This window comes from Grus americana, chromosome 15 (genome assembly GCF_028858705.1).
Source record: "Grus americana isolate bGruAme1 chromosome 15, bGruAme1.mat, whole genome shotgun sequence".
NCBI lineage: Eukaryota > Metazoa > Chordata > Aves > Gruiformes > Gruidae > Grus > Grus americana.
The window spans coordinates 18,990,757-19,004,474 of NC_072866.1; the positions used below are offsets into that span (position 1 = coordinate 18,990,757).

Sequence of the window (13,718 nt, forward strand, 5' to 3'; positions counted from 1 at the left end):
CTCAACATCCTTTTACAAGTTCTACAGTCTACTAACACTTAGGTGAGGAATCATGCCTGTCTGTCTGTCCTGATCATGACTTCTGCAAGTTTAATGCAATCCCCATCTGCTCTATATAACTCAATTTTACAGACCTCTGTCATATTTCCTACGTTGTCTCCATTCTGAACTAAGGTGTTCTTTTTCCAGCATTTTCATTTTAGTCAAGGTAAACACTTTACCTTTTTAAGTTTCTGATACCTTTCTTCTGGAGTGTCAAAGCCATTGGTTAATGCACTGACAGAAGGCCCATCGCTGATCCCTGAAAAAGTAGAACGTATTTTGCTTTGCATAAGCTTTTCAAAATTAGCCACAGCAAAGAAATGCAACAACTGGCAATTTAAGAAAAATGTTTTCACTTAAAGTACACATTATTTCAGTTGAGAAAAATTTTCTACTGCATAAAAGGATGCATGTTAGTGTAAAAGCCACCCAGTTTAATGATAGTGTAGTAATGGCAGCAGTAAAGCTCTGCTGCTCTGGTTCCTATTCAACATGAAAGTCACAATGAAAAGATCTACCAGTAACATAATGTGGACAGATCTTTACAACACAATGCAGCATCAAAGTCAAACTAAAAACGGGAAGAGTGCTGTCCATAGATTTACTGAATGACTTAATCACCTTAAGCAATACATAACAACCGTATTTCCATAAGCACCACATCTAACAAAACCTAAACTTGATCACATTTATGTTTCATGTTTGACTGAACTCCGTATCCCAAAGCTAAAGCACTTATTAAGGCATCTCTCCAATGCACAGACCCTCTGAACTTTACAAATGTAAAAGTTCTTACTGCTGTCTTTCCCTGTCCAAACACTTGCAGGGCCTCCCTTATTCATCCCAGTACCTTGCTTTCATGACACATATAAAATCTTTTTTTTTTTTCCCGAGCTGCAGTTGAAAATCAATTAACATGTTAAAAGATTACTGTGGGGAGGGAAGCAGCATGAGTATGACCTGTACCTTTATCTGACCAAAACCTTGCTATTGCACATATAAGTGGTTTAATCATTTTGTGGTAGCCTTAGCTTTTTCAAGCCAACATTGAGAAATGTTACATGAGCAAACTTGGGCACCTGGGACCACGCACAGATATTGCCAACAGTTCACCATCATGAAACAGGCAGGACTGTACCTGAAAACTCCCCATCAATGGCCAGGAAGTCTGACTCTTCAATGGCTTCATATACTTTGTTTAGGTTATCCTTAAAATCTGCGGGGAAAAGGAGTACAACACACCTGAGACTACTCACAACTTCCTACTGCAGCCCGCCGCCCCTCAGGCGGACAGAGGCGGCCTGCGACCTGCCAGCGAGCGCGGGGCCGGTGGCGGTGCCAGGGCCGGGGCCGGTGGGGCCTGCCGCCCCGAGGCCCGCCCGCCGCACCCGAGGCCCTGGGGCACGGGCGGAGGCCCGCCTGCCGCACCTCCTCCCTCAGGGCTGTCCCCCACGGGCGCGGGGAGAAGCGGGGACCTGTTTCGCCCCTGAAGGAGAGGCTGAGGCCGGACCCCGCTACCAGTCGGGGGAACGGAAGCCGGGACGCCGGAACGCCTGCTGCGCCGCCGGCTCAGAGCCTCCCGCCGCGGTGGCGAGGTGCGACCCGAGCACGGCGCGCAAGGGCGGCTGGTCACTCACTGCTTCTGATCACCTCCATCCCGCGCCCGCACCAGCCCGCCCGGAGCTCGGCCAGGCTCGGCACCACCCGCAACCGCCGCCGAGCACTTCCGGAAACCGCCCCACCCACCCCACGTGAGCGCTCGGAGGCGGTGGGAGGACGGTCGCCATTTTCTCCTGGGGCGGTGCCTGGCAGTGGGCGGGATTGGACCTGTCGGTGTATCGGTTGTTCGCTCTGAGGCGCGGCCCCAGGCTTGCTCTGCCGAGGTGTGGCGGCTGAGTAGCCGCTCTCGGAGGAAAGGCGTGTCGTTCTACGTGTGAACAGCAGCATACTCGCCGCTGTTGCAGCGGACCGTTAGGCCTGAAAAGTGTCCCTCAGCTGCAGCGGAAAAGAAGTCCTAAAACAGCTGCTTTTCTGTGGGGTGTTCTGAAATGTCACAGATGTTGGAAACTACGGTCTTTGCCTTTTAGTACCAGCAAGAAAGAAAGGATGGGAATTTACTGAGGAGATACCAGGAGGACAGTGGAAAGCTACAGGTGATTGTGCCTTACTGAGTCTAGAGGAACTGGTAGGCTTAAAGTATTACAGAAGAAGTGGTGTCTTCCTGTTAAAATGATGAAACCAGCACTCACACATCATTGTAGAATAACCATAAGCAAAGCTCGATACCCAGCAAGATGTTCCCACACCTGTGCTGTGGAAGAAAACAACTGTGGAAGGAAACAAGGTGTTGCACAAGAGCAGAAAGCAGAAGCTGCAGGCAAGGACAGTACGCAGAGTTCAGCATTATGTGCAGCAGGTTTAGAGTCCACATAGCACATGAAGAATCTTTTGCAGAATTCCAGAAGAATGAAAACAAATGGAAAATTCTCCATAAATTGGGAGGTAATATCTGCATAGAGTAGAAGATACAGAGTTACGCAGGACTGAGTGGAGAGAGCTTTTAAATATTGTTCAAGATTAAGTCTTGCCTTTTCAGTATAAGCAATTTATTCTAAATGCATTCCCAGCAAATCATTTATATGATTAAATGGTGCTCAGTAAGAGGTTAGTTAAAATAGTAGTAGAGATTTTTCTGTTGTGCAGTAAATTGCCTGAAGCTTAAAATTTTCATCTTACTCTATTTTTTAAGAAATGCTCCTGCAGTTTCTAGTTAAAGTGCTCATGGCACTTTAAAGTGTCTGATGGCTGTTTTAGAAACCTGACATTTCTCCCCAATTAGCTGGCAAATCCAGGAACTCTTTGCTTCTTTCACCTACAAAATAAAGCTAAACTGCAAGTAGAAATGTAAAATCATAGAATCACAGACTGGTTTGGGTTGGAAGGGACCTTAAAGCCCATCTAGTTCCACCCCCTGCCACGGGCAGGGACACCCTCCGCTAGCCCAGGTTGCCCAAAGCCCCATCCAGCCTGGCCTTGAACACTGCCAGGGAGCCAGGGGCAGCCACAGCTTCTCTGGGCAACCTGTGCCAGGGCCTCAGCACCCTCACAGGGAAGAATTTCTTCCTTGGATCTCATCTCAGTCTCCCCTCTTCCAGCTTAAGGCCATTCCCCCTTGTCCTGTCACTCCCTGCCCTTGTCACCAGCCCCTCTCCAGCTTTCCTGTAGGCCCCTTCAGGGACTGGAAGGGGCTCTAAGGTCTCCCCGCAGCCTTCTTTTCTCCAGGCTGAACAACCCCAACTCTCTCAGCCTGTCTCCATAGGAGAGGTGCTCCAGCCCTCTGATCATCTTCGTGGCGTCCTCTGGACTCACTCCAACAAGTCCATGTCCTTCTTGTCCTGGGGACCCCAGAGCTGGACACAGTACTCCAGGTGGGGTCTCACAGGAGCAGAGTAGAGGGGCAGGATCACCTCCCTCGACCTGCTGGTCAAGCTGCTTTTGATACAGCCCAGGACACTGTTGGTTTTCTGGGCTGCAAGCACACACTGCCGGCTCATGTTGAGCTTCTCATCCACCAGAACCCCTAAGTCCTTCTCCTCAGAGCTGCTCTCAATTCGTTCTCTGCCCAGCCTGTGGTTGTGCTTGCAATTGCACCGACCCATGTGGGGGACCTTGCACTTGGCCTTGTTGAACTTCATGAGGTTCACACAGGCCCATCTCTCAAGCCTGTCAAGGTCCCTCCGGACAGCATCCCTTCCCTCCAGCATGTCAACCGCACCACACAGCTTGGTGTCATCAGCAAACTTGCTGAGGGTGCGCTTGATCCCACTGTCCATGTCACCAACAAAGATGTTAAGCAGCACCGGTCTCAATACTGACCCCTGAGGAACGCCACTCGTCAGTGGTCTCCACTTGGACATTGAGCCGTTGACCACAACTCTTTGAGTGCGACCATCCAGCCAATTCCTTATCCACCAAGTGGTCCATCCATCCAGTCCATGTCTCTCCAATTTAGAGACAAGGATGTCATGTGGGACAGTGTCAATGCTGTAATAAATTGCAGTTACTTAATAGGAATTGAAGTATGTCTTACAGATTAGATATTTTCTACTTCAACATGTATGATTACATATTTAGAAGGAAAATTTGAAACACTTAAGTGCAAGTACAAAAAAAAAGTAGTAAAAAAACTAGATTCTAGAACAAGGCCTAAATATCCTGGGCCACATTTTCATCTTAGTTGTACTAAAGTAGATCTAGATGAACTTCCTCTGATCTAAAAGAGGTTTAATACTTTCATACTAGGGTAGTTTAAGGATTTGCTGATTGGGACTTCAAATATTTAATTAAAACTACAAATAAACTTAAGTATGAGCTGGTTGGTAGATCTTTTCATACAATAAGCCTTGGAAGCTAGCTTGTACAGACTTACCTGCTTGTCCGCACTTCTGTGCTGCTAGTGCGAGTTTAATTTGTATTTGACTAAAGCTGAAAACTGCTTTGGAATGCATAATCATTCCTATGATCCCTAACCCGTTATAGCTAGAATTTTGTGTTCAAAAAAATCTTGAAATGGCATGTACGCTTGAGCATAAATGCCTGTTTATTCTATGTCGATAGGAAATTTGTCTAGTACCTTTAATGTATTGCCTTAAAGAAGGCCAGAATTGGATCTTGCTTGTTTTGTCACAAACTGATATAAGCAATAATACTGCAGTCTTGCTAACAGAACTCCATGTGCGAGTAAAAAAGCAATAACTGTTAAGTAAAATAACTAAATATGGAAGTGTGATTTACAAATATTGGATCATTGCTCAGTTGACGAACTTTTCAGCTACATATTTTTCTGTCCCATAAGAAATTGATTAGGATAGTTCTAAAGCAAACAAAACCAGAGTTATGTACGTATCAGCACAGTAATAATTGTGTTCTGGAGAAATCTGAATAATATGGGAGAGAAAACAATGAGAGACTATTATTTTCTTTATTGAAATAAGCTGGAATAATTAAAAAGTTAATAATTTGGGTTTGGTAATTCAAATGTCATTTGAACTGGACTTGTAACTTGTATGAAACTGGAACAAGAACAAAATCTTTTAAGAAGATGTCACTGCGTTGCATGGTGAAAAAAATACATCTCAACAGTACTTTAAAAAGTTGCTCGATTTTCCTTTGGACTCTAGTCAAAAAGAAATGCAGTAAGGGAACAGAGACTGATATAAATAATTGTCGATGTGTGTATATATAGATATACACTCATGTGGTAAAAATAGTCCCTGTGTGAACCAACCTGGTGCAGTATGTGTTAGCATTGGAGTCAAGCTAGCATATAAAAGTCTAATTTACTTCTGAGATTAGACCTCTAGATCTTAACTTGTAAAATAAATCTCGAACAAAGATTCTGTGAAGGAAGATTACTTGGGTGTGTAGACATACATTCAGCAAACATACACTCACATATTCATGAGAATTGAGCTATTAATAAAAACGTGAGGGTAGTAGTGTTTCTGTCCAGTGATTTTAAAAGCTTTGAAATACAATGCTTAAAGATAAAAAAGAAATGGGCTCTGCTTATATAGATTGTATCGATAAGCTTGCTGCTGCTCAACAGGAGACTGTGGCGGCCACCCCTACCAGAGCGCCCTTCTCATTTTGGATGCTGTCGCAGGGCCTTGGAGCAGTCCCAGGGACAGGGAGGCCGCTCGGAGCTCAATCCTCCCCGGCGAGACGATGCTCACCCGCGTTTCCCGTGAGGCGACGGGCGCGGGGCCGCGGGAGCTGCGCAACCCTCCCAGTCCCTGGCAGAGCAGCGACGCTAGGGCCGGGCGCGCTCCCGCGGGGCGGCGGACGGCTGTGCGGAAGCGGCGGAGGGAGGCGGCTTTGCGTCGGGCCCGTGGCAGCCGCAGGGTGAGCCGGCCGGGGGCGGCGGGGCACGGCCCAGCTTCTTGCCGGCGGCCGGTTGCGGGCTGAGGCCGGGCTGCTGCGGAGTACCGCGGAGCCTTCGCCTGTGCTTCCCGCCTGGGGGTGTCTGGTGCTTCGCTGCGCTCCCCTGTGCTGCTGGGAGTGCAGGAAGGGCGGGGTTGGTGACGCCTCCGAGATGGGCCCCGCCTTGCCTGGCGGGGAGGAAACGACCGTTACGTCGCTGCAGGCCTGAGCCTCCGGTGCCTCGGTTTTGCTGGCAGCGCGGAGGGGAGGAAGCGCGCTGAAGTTGGAAAGAGGAGGCAGGAGGCGAGCTAGTAAGCGTTCTACTTCTGACCTTTCTCTTATTTGGTGCAGAGACTGAGTGGTGAAATATTTTTGCACCCACAGAAATTCTGTTGCTGCTGTCTTCCAGGAAAACTGGAAGAATGTTCTTAGGTGCAAAACCTTGTTTGTATTTCACCTCTTTTAAGTGATGTTTCAGAGTTGTCTTTTAGAAAGCTAACAATCTTTTCTTTGCTGGGAAAAGACGTGTCTTTAAGCAGTCTGAGGATCCTAGTTGCGCTATGGGTTTGTATTTCTGTACTGCTTGTTTTGTTTGGGGTTTTTTAAAAATTTTTATTCTTTACCAACTTGCATGCTTACCTCTTTGTGCTTGATCTGGATGCAAAGATGGTAACTTGGTAGTAAAGAGGAGCCACGTGGTGGAGGGTGTAAGCATATTTTGGTTTGGTAGTGCCTGAGGAGAAAATTGTATAGTTTTTTGATAGCTTCTAACATATCATGACTGATAAGTAAGTGATCTGCATCAGTATTTTTCTTAAGAAACTAGATAGAGCCATCTGAGAGAATATAGTAGGAACATCAAGCAAAGTTTGTTTTTTTTTTACTATTGCCCAGCAATGTCTAGCATTGACCTTTGTTAGTAATGTTATATTCCATATAATTGGAAAGAACAGTAAATTAGATCGTTGTATTATACTGGTGTTTTATTTTTATATTCTCTGATGTTATTTTCTGATGATATTTCTTTTGATTGGTGCCTTTTACTAAAACCTTGATTAAGGATACTGTCAAAAGTCATTGAATCATAGTTAGTGAGTTTTTGTGTTTCACTTTCACGTGTTACGTAACACAGGAAAAGAAAATACAGGGAGATTGAGCCTGGCTGTCTACATCTAGAATCTGGTTTTGATTGTAGCTTGTAGTTAATATGTTGTTGAAAAAGTAGATGATGGTGTTTCACTTTGGGGAGAGCTAAATTAGTTAAAAAGTTTAAAACCATCAGAGCAACAAAAGACTTACAATGCTAAATTATATTGCTTGCAATTCTAAACTTCCGTAGTAGCTTTTCTTAATGAAATTTATCTTGTTGCTTTGCAGAAGTAATGCCTTACCTGGTTTGAAGATCTAAGAGAGATTTCTTTTTGCATAAAGCATAAAAGAAAATGGAGGAAGATGAGACTTTACAAGGTGAAACGGAGAGGGCAAAAGTTGAATCACATGCTACTCTTGAGATTGGTCGGCGGGTATCAGTTAGTGAGTTCCTTTGCCACTGCTGTTATGACATGCTGGTCAATCCCACCACCCTGAACTGTGGGCATAGTTTCTGTAGACATTGCCTAGCCTTGTGGTGGGTATCATCCAAGAAGAATGAATGCCCTGAATGCAGAGAAAAATGGGAAGGATTTCCCAAAGTCAACATCCTCCTCAGGTGAGTGTACTATGCCACTTTTTGATTTCTAAACCCTCTAAAATTAGTTGTCTGGTTTGTCGAGTTTGCACAGTTTTGTAGTTTATTGGTAATCTGAACATCGCAAGGGTGTTTAAATCCTGAAGTCTTTCATGTTCTGCACTGGTACTGAACTGTTCAAGCACATTTTTCTGCATGGGTTGGTTGGCTTTGTTTTGGGTTTGTTTGTTGGTTTGTTTTTTTTTTTTCCCTTCTGAAGTTTTTTGGGAATGGAGAGGAGGGATCCTTTTTTAGTACTGAGACACTTGCACCTTTTAATACAGTTGGTTATGTCCCAATAATTCTAAGTTAGAATGATATTGGATAATTGTGTAATTATTCCTGTGATAGGAATTATTTACAGGAATAAATGTGATCTTACTGCGGAACAAAGCTAGAAATATCGATTTGCTGTCTTGAATTACCCACAAGCTCTTGTGTTAATAATACTTTATCTTAAGTTAATAATATTTTAATAAATAGATGGTAGGATTAATGGTAGGCTTTTATGTTGTCTTTTGCTTAGCATTTTGAATAATCAAGGCTTGCCAGTAGCACACACAATTCTAGTTTTATGTGAGAAATAAGGATTTTTATTTTTTTATGTGATATTTTAACTTCCTCTATCTTTAGAAGCTGAGGAAAAATGTTGTTTGGAAGTAATTGACTTAAGTTTAACTTTACTAATTATTAATAACTAATGTTTTCTTGCTTTCAAAGATGACAGTCTTTAGTAGAGGCTGGAAAACAAAAATCCAAAAACTTGTCCCTTTTCTGAATGTTAAACCTCAGTGGTTATAGTACAATGACAAATGTTTTTCCCATTAGGGATGTTATTGAAAAGCTATTTTCTGATGCCATTGAACAAAGAAAAGAAGATATTCAACAAAACAGTGATGTAGCACGCAGCTTAGCAACCTTCCAGAAATATGGGAATGAACAGATCCCTACAGTTCCGAACACAAGAAGAATTAATCCCCGAGGAGGAGGGTTTTTCTCAGGCGTTCTGACAGCTTTAACTTGTGTAGCAGTAAGTTTCATCTGGTTGGCTTTCCATATTTACTACATTAAGCATGCTATCAAATGTACTTAAATTACATGCACATAAAAAAGATTGTCAGCACAGAATAGACTTCAGCTGAGCAGCGTAAATAAGGTAGCATTCATAGTTGTCTGTCAGGAACTACAATTGCAATATAGAGCAAACAGAAATTAGAGAAATTGGGTAAAACTTCAAGGTACTTATAACCTGAATATTTTAGGGTCCATAAAATGGAAGATTCTACATGTCAAGCCCCTAATGTGTGGGGGTTTTTTTCTTTTTCTTTCTTTCTTTTTTTCTTTTTTTTAATTTACCTATAGGTAGTTCTACTTGGATATCACTGGAGTAGCAGAGAATTTGAAGAAGATCATCTTGTCCACAAGCCTGTTGCTAAATGGACTGCTGAGGAAGTGACACTTTGGCTAGAGCAGCTGGGCCCCTGGGCTTCACACTATAAAGAAAGATTTTTATTGGAGAAGGTGAATGGAAGGTGAGAGGCCTAACTGTCAAGAACAGCTGTCATTTGATTGGACTACTGGATAGCTTTCATTAGGGATGGTATATTGTGAAATGACTGTACTCCATTTCACTTACTGTGAAATGACTGTACTATCTACTTAGCAGCTGATACTAAGCAAGCTAACTGAAAATCTTCTAAGAACATTTTTAAATGCTGATAATGCAGACTGAAATGATACTGAAAGTAAAAGTCTACTAATGTATTACCCACCCCTCTCACCTTTTCTTTCTTGTGAAAAAATGCATATGCTATATGCATTGTTGCATTCCATCCAAAAGCTCTAGGTTTGATTTCAGGAGACCAGACTAGATCTGTGAAGTACTGAAGAACTGTGTTCAGTAACAGCCAACAAGCTGATAAATTTGCATGCTGAAAGCAGGCAAGAGAAAAATTGAAAAGAAGGATATTTAAAACCCAGGCTCTGAGATGCAGTTGATTCAGAACACTTGATATGGAATGTAATCCAAAAGGTGATACCTTCTATCAGTAGCTTATTGTTTCCGTATGTAACTGCTGATTTGTTAGTCGTATCTTTTTGGTGAAGAGGCACTGTTTACCTTCTGAATTATTCTGCTTTTGTAGACTCCTTCTAACACTGACAGAGGAGGATTTCACAAAAGAGCCTTACAGTATAGAGAATGGTAACCATAGAAAAGCTATTATGGCAGAACTGGAATGTGTAAAAACTTTAGGCGTTAAACCACCACAAAACCTTTGGGAATATAAGGTAAATTTTATATGAAGTCTGTCATGTATATTAAGTATTTTTAAAAGACTATCTTTAAAAGAAAATTCTCTTAAAGCCAGGAAGAGTATTAAGGTAGTAGAATTACCCTTGTAAAAACTGCTCAGTTTAATGAACTGTTGTATTTGAAAAATGATCCTTTGAAAAACAATTGTCAGAAAAATCTAAGAACTGACGTGTCCCTTTCATTTTATTTTTTTATTGTTTGAAACTTGATAATTTGATACCTTTCAGGCAGTAAATCCAGGAAAATCACTCTTTCTTCTGTATGCACTGAAGAGTTCTCCAAGACTCAGTATGTTATACCTATATATGTTTGATTATGCAGAAGCTTTCCTACCTTTCATTCACACAATTTGCCCTATGCAAGATGACAAGTATGAAGATGCTGTTACAAAACTACTAGTAAGTGTTCAAAACATTAAATGTGCTACTTGCTTTAGATATAAGCATTTTAAGACTAGCAGTATAAAAACACACTAGGTAATTATAACCATTGAATCTCTTTACAATACAGTTTAAAAAAAAAAGTCTTACAAAGTAAGTGGTTCTTTGATTTTATTGTATATGATCACCAGTGTTCTGACCATTACCTTTAATAAGATTGATTTAAGACTTTTAAGACTTTAAATCTGTGAAAATGATTTTTCTGAAGTTTACATGACTATACAAAGGCTGTTCACTCAAAATACCTGTATTTTAACAAATGGCATCATAAGGTCTGGCTGTCTATGATGCTTTATTCTAATGTAATGGAAATTACTGGGTTATAGTATTATCTACTGGAAAGTGTAGGACAGATAAATTACTGCTTTCAATGTATGAAAATACAATTTTTAAACAAAAGAGTAGTGCAAATAAGCCAGTATTGTGTCTGTTTAATAGGAAATTGATTAACAGTCTTTTTATTATAACTTACAGGACCTTAAAGATCCTTCTTTGAAACAGTGGAGAGAATTCATTGTAAAGTATTTATTTTTGCCATACCAGTTGATAGCTGAATTTGCTTGGGATTGGCTGGATGTGCACTACTGGACATCAAGATTTATAATTGTAAATGCCATGTTGCTCTCTGTTCTGGAATTATTCTCCTTCTGGAGGCTCTGGTCAAGAAGAGAACTGAAGTAAGTCTTACTGGGCTTGTTGAAGAGCGTAGGAAGTACGTGGGCTTTTAAATAGAAAGTAACAGTCTTAGCATTTCACAGTTGCTCACTGAAATTACAGTGTCTAACCATAACTCTGAGGTTAATAAGAACATGTGAATCTGAATCCACACATACACACTAGTACTCACCCTCGAATATCTTTGTTTCTGTGAATACTTGAAAGGGTTATAACTGGTTTTACTGATCAGATGTAGCAAATACAGTAATGGTAATAAGCATGTTCTTAACCGTTGGGTAAATATTAACTCTTGCCTTGAGAATTGCCTGTTATGGTAACTGGCATTAGCTGTCAGCTGAGAACTAAATACCAAAGAATTTTGTCATGATGTGTTTACAATACAGTTACTAAAGGAGGGGTCCTCAGGATCATAAATAAGTTTAGTTACACTGATACTATTTCTGATAGTAACTCAAAACAAATTTTGATCACCTGCTTTAGCCTTAATTCAAGCATACTAATATTACTTCATAATTGCTGTGATCTTTTATTGATAGTTTTTAGAACTTCCATAGAAGAAATTCTTGTTTTGGTGTATACTGGGTTTTCACTTTCTCTGCCAGCTGCTAGGGGGCAGAACATGTTCGAAAGAGAACACAATACATGGAAATAATCTATGACAAATCTGGAATTTGACCACTTTAACTTGCTGTGCTTTATGATCTGAATAAAATGATCTGATGCTTCCTCATATAAAATCTAGTGTTGCTGTATTTTAAGAAAGTTTTTTCTGGAGTGCAACATGATGTTGTACAGCTACCTGAGTAAGAGCGAAATAATTTGAGGCTGCAGTACATATTAGCTTTTCTTAGAATGGGTAAAAACAAAACGGAAAGTTCTTCTAAGCCTCTCCCTTTCCTTTTTCACAGGACTATTCCTCACAGAATGTGGAGACATTTCTGGAAAGTCTCAACCCAGGGTCTTTTTGTTGCCATTTTTTGGCCTTTCATTCCTCAATTTGTCTGCAATTGTTTGTTTTACTGGGCCTTGTACTTTAACCCAATCATAAACATTGATCTTGTGGTTAAAGAAGTAAGGCGTCTGGAGACACAAGTGCAGTGACTGGCATTGGAACTTTTGAGCTGTTTAGCTTCTTAAAATGGACACTTAAAATAAGCTTTGCTTTTCTTCTCTATATATGTGGCACTGAAAGTGGTGGATTATGTTAACTTAAACATACAAAAAAGCCTTAAGGTAAGTTACTCTTAAACCAGCTGATTCCAAATCTGAGGATGGGCTTTATTATCCAAAAGGATTTTTCTATTGAAAAAAGAAAATAAATTATGTTTCTGATTTAGCCATGTAAAACTTTTACAGTCATGTCACACTATTTGTAATCAAATCAAACTTCTCTATTCTGTCTTGAGCATTCTGATTATTTTCAAGCCTGCCTTAAAATCAGTGTCTTCTGAAACAGCTACTGTGATTTTAATTTTTATTTATTAACTTTTTTAAACTTAGCATTTCATACCAGCAATGTGTTCCTCAAGTTTGCCAAAGGAAAGGTCTTCCTGGATAGGCTTGATATTGAAAGTACTCCAGTGTTCACTGTTAAATGCACAGTCTCACAGTAGAGTTTGTTCTAAAATTCCCACTGGTGAAGGCAAAAACTGCTTGATTTTTTCTTGTCTTTTGGAAAATGTGATGATTGCCATTGAAAATTTTTTATTCAGATCAGTTAAACTTCATCAGTAGCTTCTTTAATGATCTATTTTTGAAGTCTTGATAATTCTTAAATTCAGGGTTATCTCTTAAAAAGGATTATTTTGGAAAAGGGACTTGACACTGTAATTACATCTTACTGCAATATAATGTGTCTGTCTAGATCTGTGAGTGAATATTGACTAGAAAGTTTTTTTGTGTAAACAGGATTGCCATTTGTTTGAAGCAAAAGTTAGATTTTGCAAGAGCTTTGTCCCCTTGCATTCTACACTGGTTTGTTGGGGGTTTTTTTGGGTTTGTGGCTTTGTGTTGGTGGGTTTCTTTTTTTCCCAGTTGTATCATTAATATGAACTTTAAATTCACCTATGAATATTTTTAAAGATTAAAGATCTCTTTTGAAATTGTCATCCTTCCTAAAGAGATGGTTTTGTTTTGTTTTTTATATTGAAGTATTTGCCATTAGCTTTGACTTGTGCAAACTTGTTCTGTAATTCTGCATCTTTAAGTAAGTTGAGGTGGGTGAAAGTAGAAATAAAACACTCCTGGTTCTTAAACTGTTAAAATTAGCAGTTATGAAAAATTGTATTATTCAGCAATTCGTGTTACTGATTTCTCTTCCTAAAAGGTTTCAAAAAACTATGAAGTGACCCTAGATAAAACCATCTTTACATCTTTATGAGGTATATACGCTTCTGAACTTTGCAAACTCATGCTGTCCACCATCAGACATTTATGGGAAAGGCAGTTGGTCCCAGTAACTGCTACTTTTTTCATGTATCTGTTTTGGTGATGGTTTGCATTTGCAAGTTTTAAGGGTAGAACTCCCTGTGCCCACAGGAAACTCAAGGTGTTCGTAGAGTAAGGAGCTTGAGCCATATCAAATGAACAACTTCTT

At 40.7% G+C, this 13,718-nt stretch overlaps 2 protein-coding genes across 7 annotated transcripts in view; one reads left to right on the forward strand and one right to left on the reverse strand.

The window, feature by feature from the left end:
* PARN (poly(A)-specific ribonuclease) overlaps nucleotides 1-1,764 on the reverse strand; it is a 62,479-nt gene extending 60,715 nt beyond the window's left edge. The window contains exons 1-3 of one of the 4 annotated variants that reach the window (XM_054842532.1): nucleotides 1,680-1,764; nucleotides 1,181-1,258; nucleotides 222-301 (exon numbers count right to left, since the gene is read on the reverse strand). In XM_054842532.1, coding sequence (XP_054698507.1) covers nucleotides 222-301; nucleotides 1,181-1,258; nucleotides 1,680-1,698 — 177 coding nt within the window. In that variant the 5' untranslated portion in view covers nucleotides 1,699-1,764. Of the gene's footprint in view, nucleotides 1-221; nucleotides 302-1,180; nucleotides 1,259-1,470; nucleotides 1,490-1,679 lie in introns of those variants that run through there. The other 3 variants (XM_054842535.1, XM_054842533.1, XM_054842534.1) reach the window with 3 other exon arrangements.
* A 3,757-nt stretch (nucleotides 1,765-5,521) lies between these two features.
* Nucleotides 5,522-13,386, forward strand: BFAR (bifunctional apoptosis regulator). Of its 3 annotated transcripts, none has more exons than XM_054842915.1 (8): nucleotides 5,522-6,275; nucleotides 7,342-7,672; nucleotides 8,519-8,720; nucleotides 9,053-9,222; nucleotides 9,835-9,979; nucleotides 10,232-10,402; nucleotides 10,919-11,121; nucleotides 12,031-13,386. In XM_054842915.1, the coding sequence occupies exons 2-8, from the start codon at nucleotides 7,407-7,409 to the stop codon at nucleotides 12,221-12,223; spliced, it is 1,350 nt and encodes a 449-aa protein (XP_054698890.1). In that variant the 5' UTR covers nucleotides 5,522-6,275; nucleotides 7,342-7,406; the 3' UTR covers nucleotides 12,224-13,386. The 3 variants fall into 3 exon arrangements, with proteins under 3 accessions (XP_054698890.1, XP_054698892.1, XP_054698891.1); XM_054842917.1 differs by having other exon boundaries at nucleotides 10,988-11,121; XM_054842916.1 differs by having other exon boundaries at nucleotides 6,261-6,396.
* Nucleotides 13,387-13,718: the final 332 nt, after the last annotated feature.